General features: G+C 43.0%; 1 protein-coding gene across 6 annotated transcripts in view; it reads right to left on the bottom strand.

Moving 5' to 3' along the window:
* nlgn2a (neuroligin 2a) overlaps positions 1–15,000 on the bottom strand; it is a 114,344-nt gene that overhangs the window by 81,851 nt on the left and 17,493 nt on the right. The window contains exons 2-4 of one of the 6 annotated variants that reach the window (XM_076288573.1): positions 7,396–7,408; positions 2,296–2,305; positions 1,766–1,793 (exon numbers count right to left, since the gene is read on the bottom strand). The exons of 2 other annotated variants lie outside the window; for them this stretch is intronic. In XM_076288573.1, coding sequence (XP_076144688.1) covers positions 1,766–1,793; positions 2,296–2,305; positions 7,396–7,408 — 51 coding nt within the window. Of the gene's footprint in view, positions 1–1,765; positions 1,794–2,105; positions 2,160–2,295; positions 2,306–7,395; positions 7,409–9,025; positions 9,033–13,996; positions 14,010–14,990 lie in introns of all 6 variants that reach the window. 3 more of the 6 variants (XM_076288574.1, XM_076288575.1, XM_076288569.1) reach the window with 3 other exon arrangements.

The following is a 15,000-nucleotide window of genomic DNA, read 5'->3' as shown; positions in this document are numbered from 1 at the left end:
TCTCCTCTCTCTCGTCTCCTCTCCTCTCGCCTCCTCTCCTCTCGTCTCCTCTCCTCTCCTCTCCTCTCCTCTCGTCTCCTCTCCTCTCTCTCCTCTCCTCTAGCCTCCTCTCCTCTCCTCTCGTCTCCTCTCCTCTAGCCTCCTCTCCTCTCCTCTCGTCTCCTCTCCTCTAGCCTCTCCTCTAGCCTCCTCTCCTCTCCTCTCCTCTCGTCTCGACGCGTGAGAGGTGCAGCGCACGGCACACAACACACATTGTAATCGGCACAGGAGCCCCCTCTGTCTGTCTGTTCCTGTCTGTAACAGAAGCTGTCACTCTCAGCTGCACATACAGCATTGAATGTACGTATATACATACTGTACATAGCTTCGCTATTTGTGTTATATAATGAGAATATTATTCTCAATGGAGAGCATGCATTCAATGTACATATAAACAGTTTCATTACATGTAGAATATAATGAGAACATTATTCCCATTACACATTATTGAATTTATATACAGTATTACATTGGAAAGTTGCAGTTTTTACAATATTCATATATTGTATCTTTTGCATTATATGTACATATACATTCTGCTCTTCTGATGATCATTGATGATGGATGATGATTTGATATAAATTTGATTTGATAATTTGATACCGATATCAATTTGATTTGGATATCAATATAATTTAATAATTTTCATAATATTATGAACACAACTTTAGGATAAGACATTGAAATAAACACCTCTTCTTTTAGAGAACAAACAGAAATTCTGTCTGTTAAGATCTTGAAAACCCCTTCTCTGATATTACCTTACGCTGACACATTAAACATAAATTCTTGTGACCACAGAGATCCCTGTGCCAAGAATAACCTCCTTCCAAATCTACAACAGTCTGTGCATGTGTGTGTGTGTGTGTGTGTGTGTGTGTGTGTGTGTGTGTGTGTGTGTGTGTGTGTGTGTGTGAAAGAAACGAAAAAAGCAGCAGGATGTGTTAAAATACACAGTCCTTATATGCCGCGTCTCAGCGTCTATTCCAAAAATACCAGAGTGGAAAGAAAAGATCAAAAATATGCCTTTTTTGTTTAGAGAGCACAAGAACAGCAATATGCGCAACAAAAGAGAGACAGACAACGCACTCTCAAGAAATGAGTCTTTAAAAACCACCACATTCTCATACAACCAGGGGTTTGTGTTTGTGTAGGTGTGTGTGTGTGTGTGTGTGTGTGTGTGTGTGTGTGTGTGTGTCTGTCTGTGTGCGGGTGTGCATGTGTGCGTGTGCCTGTGTATCTGAGTGTATTTGAGCATATGGTGTATGTGTGTGTGTGTGTGTGTGTGTGTGTGTGTGTGTGTGTGTGTGTGTGTGTGTGTGTGTGTGTGTGTGTGTGTGTGTCTGTGTGCGCGCAAGTGTGTGTGAGTGAGTCTGTTAGTGTGTGTGTGTGTGAGTGTGTGCGCACACACACACACACACGTCTCTCCATTTGCAAAAGTCCTGTTAGGCTACTCACTGTACCTAATTAATCTGTCCATAAAGACCGCTCTGCCTAATAACCCAGTTGCTCAATAAAAGCTTTTCTCAGAGTTCCAGCCAAGCACGACGCCTTACCACCCACACCTGTAAACAGACACTTCCAAGCGTCTAAATTTAGAAGAGATAAAAGGCTCTAGAAACTTCTCTTTACCTGTGACAAATTCTACAAACTATACACATAGCTTTGGTGGTATGTGAGTGAGTGAGTGAGTGAGTGAGAGTGTGTGTGTGTGTGTGTGTGTGTGTGTGTGTGTGTGTGTGTGTGTATGTGGCCTTCTGAGGACTAATTTAAACACATCAGTGTTTGTTTATATATACGATTGTGATCTTAGCTCAGCTTTTCAAGGCTTGCTCTTATCTTTCATCAAAGCTTCAAAGAGAGACGTGTGTGTTAAACTCCACACACACACACACACACACACACACACACACACACACACTGCACATACACCGCTGTTAATCAAAGCCCACAAGAGACAAGAGAGAGGCTCAGAATATCTTTTGTCTTCAAATCCCCAAAAATACTTTTTTTTCTCTTTACAAAAAAAGATACAAGAAAAAAGGAAAACCATGCAACAAAAGTACCTTCGTCTTTCGGCCTGTTCGTCGAAGATTCATCGTGTTTTTTTGTGAGCGGACCTAGGGTTAAGAAAAAAAGAGGGAGGGGGGAAGAGAAAAGAGAAAATTCAAAAAAGATTACTCTGGCAAAAAAGAGAGAGAAAAATCAAAAAAAGAGAAGAAGAAAGAGCAAAAAGACAAACGAGCAAGAGGTCACGTTTTTTTTTCTTTCTTTCTTATGATTGTTTGTGTTGTTTTTTTTGCTTAAGAAGACAAAAACAAAAAACAAAAAACAAACGCACAAGACACAGACTCATTATGACAAGATAGACAGAAGATCAAAGGCACAAACCTGCTATCTGAAGATTTGCTTTTAATTTATGTTTGTGTACATATATTTATGTTTATTTTGTGTTTGTTTCTCTGCTCACCCATGAAGAAAAGTTTGTCATGATTTAAGCGTTTTTGATTTACTTTGTATTATTTCATGCATGTGGCCCTTTATGTATTATTTACTTTATTTATTTGTTTATTTATGTGAAATATCCTTGTTTATTTATTTATTCTGTGCTTTCCTGTGCTATTTGACAACCTTCTGGGTATGAAGGACCCAAAATCAACGTAAAGAAATATGAATTAACCTCAGTGGGTTATGAGGATAAAAACGACATCAGAGAGGTTTACTTCACATACATACTCCACAGCTATCGTACTAGCTGGCTACCGTCACACACACACACACACACACACACACACCACATGCACACACCCTCACAGACACACACACACGCACACACATACACCACATGCGCACACACACACACACACACACACACACACATCACATGCACACACCCACACAGACATACTGTATACTTAAACCACACGCACACACACACACCACATGCACACACCCACACAGACACACACACACACAGACACACACACACACACACACACGCACCACAAGCACACACGCACCACAAGCACACACGCACCACAAGCACACACACACACTCACACACACACCCTCACAGACACACACACACACACACACACACACACACACTTGAGTGAAGAGTGAAAGCTCCTATAGTTTCTATTAAAGAGGAAGGTGGAGGGTTCTAACCCATTTTCACTGGTAACATTTTAAAACGAAAACGAAATTGAACAAATATTAAATAACCTTTTCCGTTTCTTTTTAATAGGCTTCTCAAGCTCAAGAAAATTGAAGTGGAAACAGTATCAGGTTGCAAGAATTTGCACAATGAAACACTACCCATGGAAGAGCACAATGGCATAATTTAATTCCATTTGACCTACATTCAATTAGACTTTTTCCAAAACTTTCAATGGATTTTCTGAATTTCACAACTTTTTTTACAAGCGTGTGAAATGGGATTTAAAAATTCCGCGACTTGCCCAGGATTTCACTGACTGCGAGGCACCAGGAGGTAAAAATACCCAGGTTACGAGGTTGAGAAAACTCACATGGTGATAAAAGGGAAAAGATATGACACTGTAAGTGGCTTTGGATAAGACCAGCAGGAAGTGAACAACTACAAAAGTACACAAGAGTTGGGAGTTGCAAAAGCAAAAGCCGTTACTGTGAAGCCACTTACTGCATCATTCAGTGCTACTATGACCGACCCCCTATACACAGACAGTTTATATAATATACATAACAATACAGGAAATCAAACCCAAACGCACTGTATGGTGAGATGGTACATTATGAAGTGTGATGAGGACACAGACACGTAGGTTGGATGCTGGCTAAGCCACTTTATTCTGTGTCTGGAACGCTTGACCGTCATAATTTCATGGTGAATATCTTGGTGTTAGTGTTGCCTATAGATTTTGCACATAAACACACACACACACACACGATCTCTGTCTCTCTCAACAACCTGTCCATGTTGGGATAAAAAAGGGGAAAGTTAAGGATTGACGACCAAACACAGACACACAAAGAGAGGGGGAGCATTACAGGCACATATTTAGCACACAATCAGTGACCAACCAATGAACCATCAGTGACCAGCCAATGAACCAGGCTGAAGAGAAAGGCACTGACTGAGACTCGGCCACAGAAGGGGCCAGATTTTGGCTACCCAGGGAGGGGGGTGAGGGGAGAGGTGGGGTGGGGTGGGGGGGGGGGTGGGGGTTACATTTGTGGTTATCCCTCTGCAGTAAAAAGAAGAAAACGCTATTGAGGAAGAGCTAACACCTCCAAAACCTTACTACAGTCAATGTAGAGTAATTAGGAAGATGCATATTTCACAAAAAGTAGCCCATGTCAACTCGCCTGCAAGCAGACAATTAACGGCTAGCTGATAGCATCACAGAGGAACAGTGGATGACCATCGTTATCATTGCAGGTTTTATGTCCATTAGTAGGGTTTCAGTAAAATAGTCCAGTAAAATATACCTCTTTGGAGATACTGCGACACCAGTGAGCTATGCCAAAAAAGACGAAATGGAATTCAACTGCATAGTTAGTGTTTGCATTTGCATACCAAACTGTGTGTGTGTGTGTGTGTGTGTGTGTGTGTGTGTGTGTGTGTGTGTGTGTGTGTAAAAGAGAAATATGGACACTGCATGTATGTATGCGAGACCGTGAGTAAAAGGAAGACAAATAATCAGAGGTGTGGAAGATGGAAGCGTTCTTGGACATTTGCAAAGGGAGAGAGAGAGAGAGACAGAAGAGAGAGAGAGAGAGATAGAGAGAGACGCTAGAGATAGTCAGACACATGGGGTGACTGGTCTAGCGTTCTGTCTTTTTGCACTGGACTACTCGGCCTTGTGTCTCATCTCCTCGACTGAACCCTCTCTTCCTGAGTCATCTCAGTCATGATGATTTCCCACCACTGAGAGAGAAGGAGGGAGTGTTCAGTGGGAGGGGAGGGGGCAAAGAGAAGGGGTGGATACAGAGATGGAGAGAGAGAGAGAGAGACAGAGGGAGAGATGAAGGGAGAGAGTGATATAAAGGGAGGACAATAAGCAGGGGGAGTGTGAGAGAGACACACACACTTCTGTCTTTGCCTCAATATGCGTTTCTTCTCATTATCATTAACGGTAGTATTGGTTCCGTCCAAGTTCATTTGCCCTCCACTGTCTTCCTCCAAATGGACCCAATTTCCCCCGTGACTCCTTTTAAAAGCGCCATGGCTGCAGCTCTACCCACCATAGCTGGGGGGTACTGCTCCTTCACTTCTTCTATGACCATCATGGTCCACTACCATATAAATCCCCACCATGATCGCCAAGTGCAACATGTGTTGTGCAGCAACAGTAGCAGGTAAGTAGCCGGTAATTCAATCTAAGAAGACGTGACATGAGCTATGAAAGAACAAAACACGTTAATAACATTTTCAACAAGCTAGACAAATTTAGCCTACTGGAGAAATGTACCTAGCATTTTGTCATTCAGCGTTGACACTTGCTTGTTCTCTATCTCCGTTTCTTGTAGCGCCACGGTGGTTAAAAATGGTACGGTCCACAGTAGGGGTGTCTAAAATCGCTTTACGTTAAAATGTGCCTACAGTGAAAATAGGAGTTGACTTGTATTGTAACTGTAATGGTATTTTTCACAATATCAGAAAAATGATCTGACCCCACCAAAACTGATATTTCTGTGTCTTTGGGGTAATTCAAACTATGCCTACAGGTTCCACTGCTCCAACATGTCCCTCTCCCTTCATTACATCCAACACACTGCTTTCCTTTACCTTCCTAGCTCACAATCTTTGAGTAAGTGTGTGTGTGTGTGTGTGTGTGTGTGTTTGTGTGTGTGTAAAAGTGTGTCAGAGTAAATAAATCATCAGGTAATTGTGCTCTTATGTGCATGGGACAGATACCAAGCAATACCATGAGGGAAAAGAGAGACAGAGAGAGAGAGAGAGAGTGTAAGTGTATGTGTGTGTGTGTGTGTGTGTGTGTGTGGTGTAAATGGGTAAAGTGTGTGTGTGTGTGTGTGTGTGTGTGTGTGTGTGTGTGAGTAAATAGGTAAGTGTGTGCGCATATGTTTGAATCTGTGTTTGTGTATTGATGCAAGCAAAATGCATGTCTATTTTCCCTCAGTTGGGGCGAACTGTGAGTGCACAAATGTGTTGACATAAAAGCCTTTGGTGCTTAAGAGTTGCGTTGGCTTGTTAGCGTTGTACAGTAGGTGCTAGACAGAGCTTTCTGTCCTACTCTACAGCCTTTTATGGGGGTGTCAATTTGTCTCAAGCAATCAGGCATGAAAATGCATATGTGTGTATGTGTGTATGCGTGTGTGAGAGCATGTGTATTCATGTGATTGCGTGTGTGAGAGTATGTATGTGTGTGACATACATACACACACACACACACACACACACACACTCGTCACAATGAGCCTTCGAGACCTGTATACTGGACATGCATGCATCAGTCAATTCTACAGTAGGTTTGTGTCATGTGTGTGATATGATGTTTTCAGAAGGGCTTTGTGCGTACGCATATCTGTGTGTATGTGTGTGTGCATCTCTCTCTCTCGCTCGCTCTCTCTCTCTCTCTCCGTTCCCTCTGCCATTTGAAGATTTAATTCCTCATGGCAACCAAATTAGTACATGCGGTTTGATGTCACGACTGAGGCTGCCTGCAACACACACACTGCCAGTTGGATATGTGAACACAGGTAAGGATGCTACGCAGTTCTGGCAGATGCACACAGAGAGAAACACCCCCCTTCACACACCCACACACACACTTATGTGTGTGTGTGTGTAAGAGAGAGTGTGTGTGTGTGTGTGTGTAAGAGAGAGAACTGAGGGACTTAAATTCATCAGACATCTCAGAATCTCCGACTACCCAAGACGCTGGTGACCGTAAACACAATCTTCTTTCAAGAAAGGCAAACCTGCTGGTATTAGCCTGCTCACTAATTTGATATACTGTAAGCCAAGCTACTTTGGGCCTCCTCCCTCACTGTTGGCTTAGTGGGTTAACTTTGCTAACATTGTTAACTGCACTGATGCAATTATTTGCATTGCTGCAAGCCAGCTAGCACTGGGGGTGTTGAAGACTAAAGGGGCTATCACATTGCACACGGTATGCGCTGTGCTCGACGCTAGGTTGCTCTTGGTTGTGGTAACGTCCCAAGGATTTTTGTTGTGCTTGCCGCTGGGCTCAGCGCAAAAATACCAACGACACACATCGGCAGACCAATTCTTGACCGGTTTGGGCGTCTCTCTAACTGATCAAAATGGCAATTTGCTTGAATGGATTAAGATATTTTTGTAATGACAGAGCGATGTAAACCGTGTGATGATTACCTTTATGTTAGGGTAACTTGTGTTGTGCTCCTCCTCACATGAAGAGCTGGCAGTATGTGTTAAGTGTCAAGGCTAACCAGGCTAATAAACAAGCCATGCTACAGTAAGTAACGTCAAAGGGTAAAGTTACGTGGCTTCTAGTTGTAGTCTGTTTATGAAACGAAAGGAACAATTTTGTTTTTTTAAAAGAAGGCAAAATAGGGTCTGACATTTTCACAGTTAGTAGATTATTCCTGTTTACACACTGAAAAAATATTTTTGATGGCTAACTTCGCTCATTTGGCTTCATAATATGTTTTTGAAAACTAGGTCTATGGGACTCCAACACTGGAGCTGCTTTTCTATAGGAATGAAACCACTTGAGGCTGTTTTCACTTTCCCTCCCTATAGGACTGAGTTTGTTTTGTTTGTCAGTCAATTATTCTCTTCCTTTGGTCTTTCCTTTTTCTCCCTTTTCTTTCTTTCCTTCTTTCTTTCGTCCTTTACTTCCGTCTTGTGTTTAACTGGCGATAAAGATGATTTACTTTTCAATGAAGTTTAATATGTAATTATAAAGGTTATAAAAGGCTGATGCTGCATTTCCTATTAAACAAACCAGCTATATGGGAGATATACTTAATGACTACACAACCTAGTGTGGATATGTGTGCAACAGCCTAGGCACTTTTACGATGGTATTTTACCAAATGTATTACATGGCATATCTGCATAGTACACTGATTACATTACATTATGATAATGAAAACAATTGTTCCTTGTCTTTTAATCAACTCAGTGAAAATAGCAACTCTGCTTCTGAACAGTAATGAGAGGTGCATGATAATAAGAAAACCTCCTAATTAAGTAATCAAATCATCAAATCAGCCTCTAGTATTTGTTCAACACGGACACAGCAACTAGAGTTGTATTGACACAAGTGTGTGACATTTTTGCAACAGAAATAAGACAAACAACAGAAACAAATGGAAACTGCAGTCCTGGATGTCAATAAACCGTTTAGTTTTCTACGCCATATTATTATTATTATTATTATTGCTCAGTGTTGCTGGTCAGCCAACCTGCTTGAGCTGTGTGGACTCGTTTACGTTTAATTATTTATCTTCGGCTCCGTGTTGCTGTCAGGCGACTCAAGGTCAGCTCGAGCTCACACATCAACACAAAACCCTGACACACACACATACACACACACACACACACACACACACACACACACACACACACACACACACACAAAGCCCTGACACAAACTCTCACGGGCAATGCCATAAATATTCCAAGCGCTGGGCGCCGATGTCAAATTCGTTTCAGTGTAACAGTTTATAATGGCCCGACACACACTCGCTACATGTGTCCAAGACTGATTCCAAATCAGTACTCTCTCTCTATCTCTCTCTCTCTCTCTCTCTCTCTCAGCATAGAAGAAACAGCCTCTCTCTCTCTCTCTCTCTCTCTCTCTCTCTCTCTCTCTCTCTCTCTCTCTCTCTCTCTCTCTCTCAGCATAGATGAAACAGACAAATAAGTACTTCTCTCTCTCTCTCTCTCTCTTTCTCTCCCCCCCCCCCTCTCAGCGCACAGAGGGAGCAGCACCTTGCAGCTCTTAGCCAGGCTGTATTCAAAGTGTTTCCCAGCGTTGATGCTGTAACACACACGACACCTAGCGCCCCAGGAGACCAGCAGAACAAGTGAACCACATGTGTGTGGAAAGGTCAGCTGCAATCACTGCACAGCGAAACCACTTCCCCAGTCTGCAGCGGCCAAATAGGCCATAAATAGGTCATGCGGAAATAGCATACAAGATACTATAGAATTGGAGGGGAAAGAATGGGATATGCACCTCTGTATAGAGAAGATCTGATGACATAACTATAAACATTAACAAGCACAAGAATGCACCTTAAGTTTTTAATTATATTAAGTGGAATAAGTCTTTTTATTCCATAGAATATATATTTCATATATTTCATAGAATGGATGTTTGGATATACGGAACAATGCTCTGTGTGTGTAAAATCTCTTGCTTTGGTCAATGGCACTTGGATGGAGAAACGCAAATGCAACAAACACAAACAAAAAAATAGACAAAAATACGAAAACAAACAAACAAACAAACAAACAGTAAATAATATGAAAAGCATACATAGCCAGTGTATCCGTGATGGGCAGCCGGTAGTAGTGGCATTGATGGAGAGAGGGTGAGGGATGAAGCATGGCCAGCACATGGACAAATACATCTGTTTATCTCTCCGTCAGGCTGATAGACCTGTCAGCCTGTATGGCTGGCTTGCTTTGATATGTGGGAGTGCGCGAGTGCTTTGCTTGTGTGTGTGTGTGTGTGTGTGTGTGTGTGTGTGTGTGTGTGTGTGTGTGTGTGTGTGTGTGTGCGTGAGAGAGGGAGAAAGAGTGCATGTGTACATTTTGATGTATCAAATTTTGAAAATAAATGGAATAGCACAATCTAAACTAAATGTGTTTGTGTGTGTGTGTGTGTGTGCATGTGTGTGTATGTGTGCGTGTGCGTGTGCGTGTGCGTGTGTGTGTGTGTGTGTGTGTGTGTGTGTGTGTGTGTGTGTGTGTGTGTGTGTGTGTGTGTGCATACTCTGTGATGCATGTGTGAGGGCAGAAACACATGTATAAGTGCTGTTTCCAGGTTTGGTGTGAAGTGTACGTGTGAGAACAGAGGGATATGAACACAGTGCATGTGTTACTTTGTATGTGTGTGAGCGAATTTTCACAAGTATGTTTGTCTGTGTGCATGTGTTTGTGTGCATGTGTGTGTGTGTGTGTGTGTGTGTGTGTGTGTGTGTGTGTGTGTGTGTGTTTTAGAGGGCCTACATGGATGTGCACGAGTATCAGTATGTGTGTGGATCTGTGTTCTACATGAGGAGAGGACCGTTAAGGTGGGAGGGCGAGATGGAAAAAGAGTTAGAGAGTGAAAGGGTGTTAAAACAAGGTGAGAAAGAGAATGTGTATGTGTACTGTATGTGTGTGTGTGTGTGTGTGTGTGTGTGTGTGTGTGTGTGTGTGTGTGTATGTGTCAACCGTACAGATTGTTGCATTTTTGTTATGCTTGTGTTGGTGAGCATGTGCGGTACTTTATACCAGTGTGACTTCAATTGCAAGTGTACAGTATTTCTGTCTGTGCAACTATACCTGCAAATGACTGCACACAACAGCTCTGTCCTGTCTGACACAGGGAGAGCCGATGCAGAGAGATGAACGGGTGGAGTGAGAGAGAGGAGGTGGAGTGAGAGAGAGGAGGTGGAGTGAGAGAGAGGAGGTGGAGGAGGTGGAGGGGGTGGAGGAGGTGGAGTGAGAGAGAGGAGGTGGAGTGAGAGAGATGAGGTGGAGGAGGTGGAGTGAGAGAGAGGAGGTGGAGTGAGAGAGAGGTGGTGGAGTGAGAGAGATGAGGTGGAGTGAGAGAGATGAGGTGGAGGAGGTGGAAGAGGTGGAGGAGGTGGAGGAGGTGGCTGGTTTAATTCTGGTACAATGTTTGAGCTTGTAGAATATTTGAACAAAAAGATAGATTACAGGAAGAGATGATGAGAGAGAGAGGAAATGAAAGAAAGAGGGAATAAAAAAGAGGTAGCGAGAGAATAAAAACGAGAGAGTGAGGGAGCAAAATGGTGAGAGGGAGACGGAGTGAGAGGAAAAAGGGCTAGGTATGGAGAGATAGACAGAGGGGGAGAGAGAGAGAGAGAGAGAGAGAATGATAGATACAGAGTGAGGGAGGGAGAGAGAGAATGAGAGAGTGAGAGTGTGAGTGTGTATGTGTGAAGAGATTGTGCGAGGAGAGAGTTTGGTGTGTTTTGGTGGTGGCCAGTGTTTGAACAGAGCTGCAGCAGAGCAGGCCAGCTGGCCCCCTAAAGCCATGAAGGTGAAAGACATTTCCCTGTGACACCCGCCACACACACACACACACACACACACACACACACACACACACACACACACATATCCACACACACAAAGGCAAAAACACAAATTCACACATGCACAAGTGCACACAAACTCAAACACACACACGCAAATCCCATTCACGGTGCCTTGAATGATTCAGTAATTAAATCTTTATCCACCACACACGCATACACATACACGCACACACACACACACAAATCTGTGCACCATGCCATGAGAATTGCTACTATACGAAATGGCACAAAACTACACAAAAGCTCATTTGCCATGGCATGACAATTATAACTCATGGAATGGAATTCTATGGAAAACATGCAATGACAATGACACACACACACACACACACACACACACACACACACACACACACTTAAACACGACCATCTCACCACACAATAATATAACTGAAAACTGGATGTTATAACTGGAATTGTATCTCATGCTTACACACACACACAGAAACAGCCACACACACACACACACACACACACACACACACACACACACACACACACACACACACTTAAACACGACCATCTCACCACACAATAATATAACTGAAAACTGGATGTTATAACTGGAATTGTATGTCATGCTTACGCACACACACAGAAACAGCCACACACACAGACACACACAAACACAGACACACAGACACACACACATACACACACACACACACACACACACAGACATTCAATAATTCAATAATTGCAACAAAAAAAAACATCAAACATGACTGATGACCTTTCTGTGACATTATGGAAATGAGGGTGTATGGGCAATCAAATTAGCTAACCTTAACACGCACAGAATCCATGATGAAGCACAGCCCTTACTCTATACGGAATAAGATCACGTCCTTAACATGCACAGACTCCATGATGAAGCACAGCTCAAACTATATGGAATAAGATCACAGCTCTTCCGCCAGACAGCGGCTGCAGCACCTCAGGTTAGGGTGGCTAACCTTTTTACAGTCATATTTTTGGAAGAAGTTAAAAGATTAGACGCACTGCAAATGCTACTCAAAGGAGGCAAATCTGACAGTGACCCATCGCTGTATGTGTAATAGACTATAAATATCTTACGATTGTTCTTCTATCTTGCTGAAGCAAGTCGAATATAACAAAGAAATATATATACGTATATATATATACGTGGGGAGACGTTCACTCTCGGAAGTCAGGATGTCCACCTCTGGTCCTATGACTGATGTAATTATATCATAAACATGGCATATAGCACTGGCTTCCAGTCATGTGATGTGCAGTGACAGTGTCAATGTCAGATTACCCTGATCAGTAATCGCCATGACAGCTCACCTAATGTGATGTATCATAATGGCCTACATTACGGACTACACATTTCAATCTTAACACAGGCTGGAAGTGAGATGATATAAAAGTCATGGTCACCTTGGGGGCAGCCGTGTCCTACTGGTTAGGGCTTCGGACTTGTTCGGACTCCCTTAAAGGAGTAGGTTTTTGAACATTCTAAGTTCCGCAACAATTGAAGGTTCTAAAATTCTATGTTGAATTCAATGAACCCAGATATTCTTTAGAACGTTCATTTCTCAACATTCCTGTCACACTGGTGTGACGGTACTCCTTTAAGGGAGGGTTGCCAGTTCGAACCCCGACCAGTAGGAACGGCTGAAGTGCCCTAGAGCAAGGAAACCTAACCCCGAGTGCCGCTCTAGCAGGCAGCTCACTGCGTTGGGATTAGTGTGTGCTTCACCTCACTGTGTGTTCACTGTGTGCAGAGTGTGTTTCACTAATTGATTGGGATAAATGCAGAGACCAAATTTCCCTCACGGGAAGAGTATATATACTTATAAAATCATAAATACTATATAAAATGAAAATATAAAAACGTATAAAACTATAAAAACTTATCAAAAGAGTATATATACTTACACTATACTTATACCTAGTGTAGAGCACCCCCCCTCCCTCTCACCCTCTCTCTCTCGTGACCCCTTGACTTCCTGCCCGACATGCATGTGTTAGCTCATCGGTCAGGTCCGGAGGTGCTATCTGTTCTGTTCAGAGTGTGTGTGGTGTCTTGTCTGGTCCTGCCTGGCCGGTGTGACTCTGAAACTGTGCCTTAATCTCACTTAAACACACCAAATGTGCCGTGCTAATCTCCGAGATTACGCTATATGACCGAGCACTACTGCTACTCTTGCCTTCCATATTTGTTTTTAGTCTTCTTCGTCATGTCGTTTTGAAACATTGTCTTCGTCTCTTTTTGTCCACCTCTCTCTTCTTTTCTTTCTGCATTTGTCTGTATCCCTCTCTCTCTCTTCTATTCTTTCTGCATTTCTCTCTGTATCCCTCTCTCTCTCGCTTCTGTTCTTTCTGCATTTCTGTCTGTATCCCTCTCTTTCTCTTCTATTCTTTCTGCATTTCTCTCTGTATCCCTCTCTCCCTCATTTCTATTCTTTCTGCATTTTTCTCTCTATCTCCCTCTCTTCTATTATTTCTGCATTTCTCTCTGTATCGCTCTTTCTCTCTTCCTCTAATGTGTGGCTATCGACGTCTCTGGATGCGCTACATGGTGTTGTGTGGCTGCCAGACCTTTATGATAAGCCATCTTATAGCAATGAGATTAGCCTTATCGACATTATTGTCTTGTTTGCTTGTCTTTCTCTCCACTCTTTCCTTCACTCACCATCATTCCCTCTCTCCCTCCCACTCTCCCTCCCTCTCTCTCTCCCTCCCTCTCTCTCTCCCTCCCTCTCTCTCTCCCTCCCTCTCTCTGTCCCTGCCCTCCCTTTCTCCTTCTCCTCTCCTGTAGTCGTTTCTTCCACATGCACTTTGTTTTCGAGCGGAGACTCTCTGGACGGCGCTCCCTGAATAGGCCATCGTATGCATACTAAGCAGCTGACCGAGGGAGAGGGAGGTGGGGTGGACAGCCCATACTGTGGGTCTCTGGAATGCCCTTTGCACTCTAAAGTCATTCATTTTGTCTGTGTTTTTGTTTCAATCTGTCATATTACAAAAGCGCTGCAGTAAGATACCTCGCACTGACACGTGAGTTCGTGTTTGGTTTTAACTGTGTGAAAATTGGATGACAAATATGGACTCACTGTGGAATGGTCTTAAAGGGACACCAGGCAAGCCTGATGCTTTTTCTCTACGAAACTCCCCTTCGCTCGGTCTGAAGCTCTTTTCCTTTTCTTTGCATCTTCCGTCAAGGGTTTTCACTGCTTCTTCACCGGCTCTGCCATTATACACACGTTTGCAACAATCTCTAGCGTTTCGTTAGCCTGCCTCTGTGCTGTAAACTGATCCTGCTTCGGTCGGCGGGTAGGATACACCGAACTTGAAAGCGGGATATTCTTCCTACAGGCAGTAGGGGCGGGCGAGAGAGCCTTCATTCGCCCCGTAATGAGTCATTTAACCATATACAGACTTACGAAGATGATTAATTAACACAAAAACGTTGCCTGGTGTCCCTTTAACTCTGTGACGCTACACCTCCACAACCATTAAACGCCATACAGAGAGAGCCACTTGTCCCTCTTGCGCTCTCTCTCTATCTCTCTAGCTCTATATATATATATATATACATGACTTTATACATGTCTTAATATAATTGCCATTTCTTTCTGTAATTTTATTCATTTAATTTGATTCATTTGATTAAATGTTTAATGTATCCTGAGGTCATTATTCCAATCAAGGACATTTTTTGTC

The sequence above is a fragment of the Alosa pseudoharengus genome, unplaced genomic scaffold (genome assembly GCF_046254945.1).
Source record: "Alosa pseudoharengus isolate Yale_2024_CS ecotype anadromous, Long Island Sound unplaced genomic scaffold, YU_APseudo_1.1 YU_APseudo_1.1_scf_17, whole genome shotgun sequence".
Taxonomy (NCBI): Eukaryota; Metazoa; Chordata; class Actinopteri; order Clupeiformes; family Clupeidae; genus Alosa; species Alosa pseudoharengus.
Note: the sequence above shows the minus strand (reverse complement) of the source record. Positions and strands in the feature narration are given on the sequence as shown.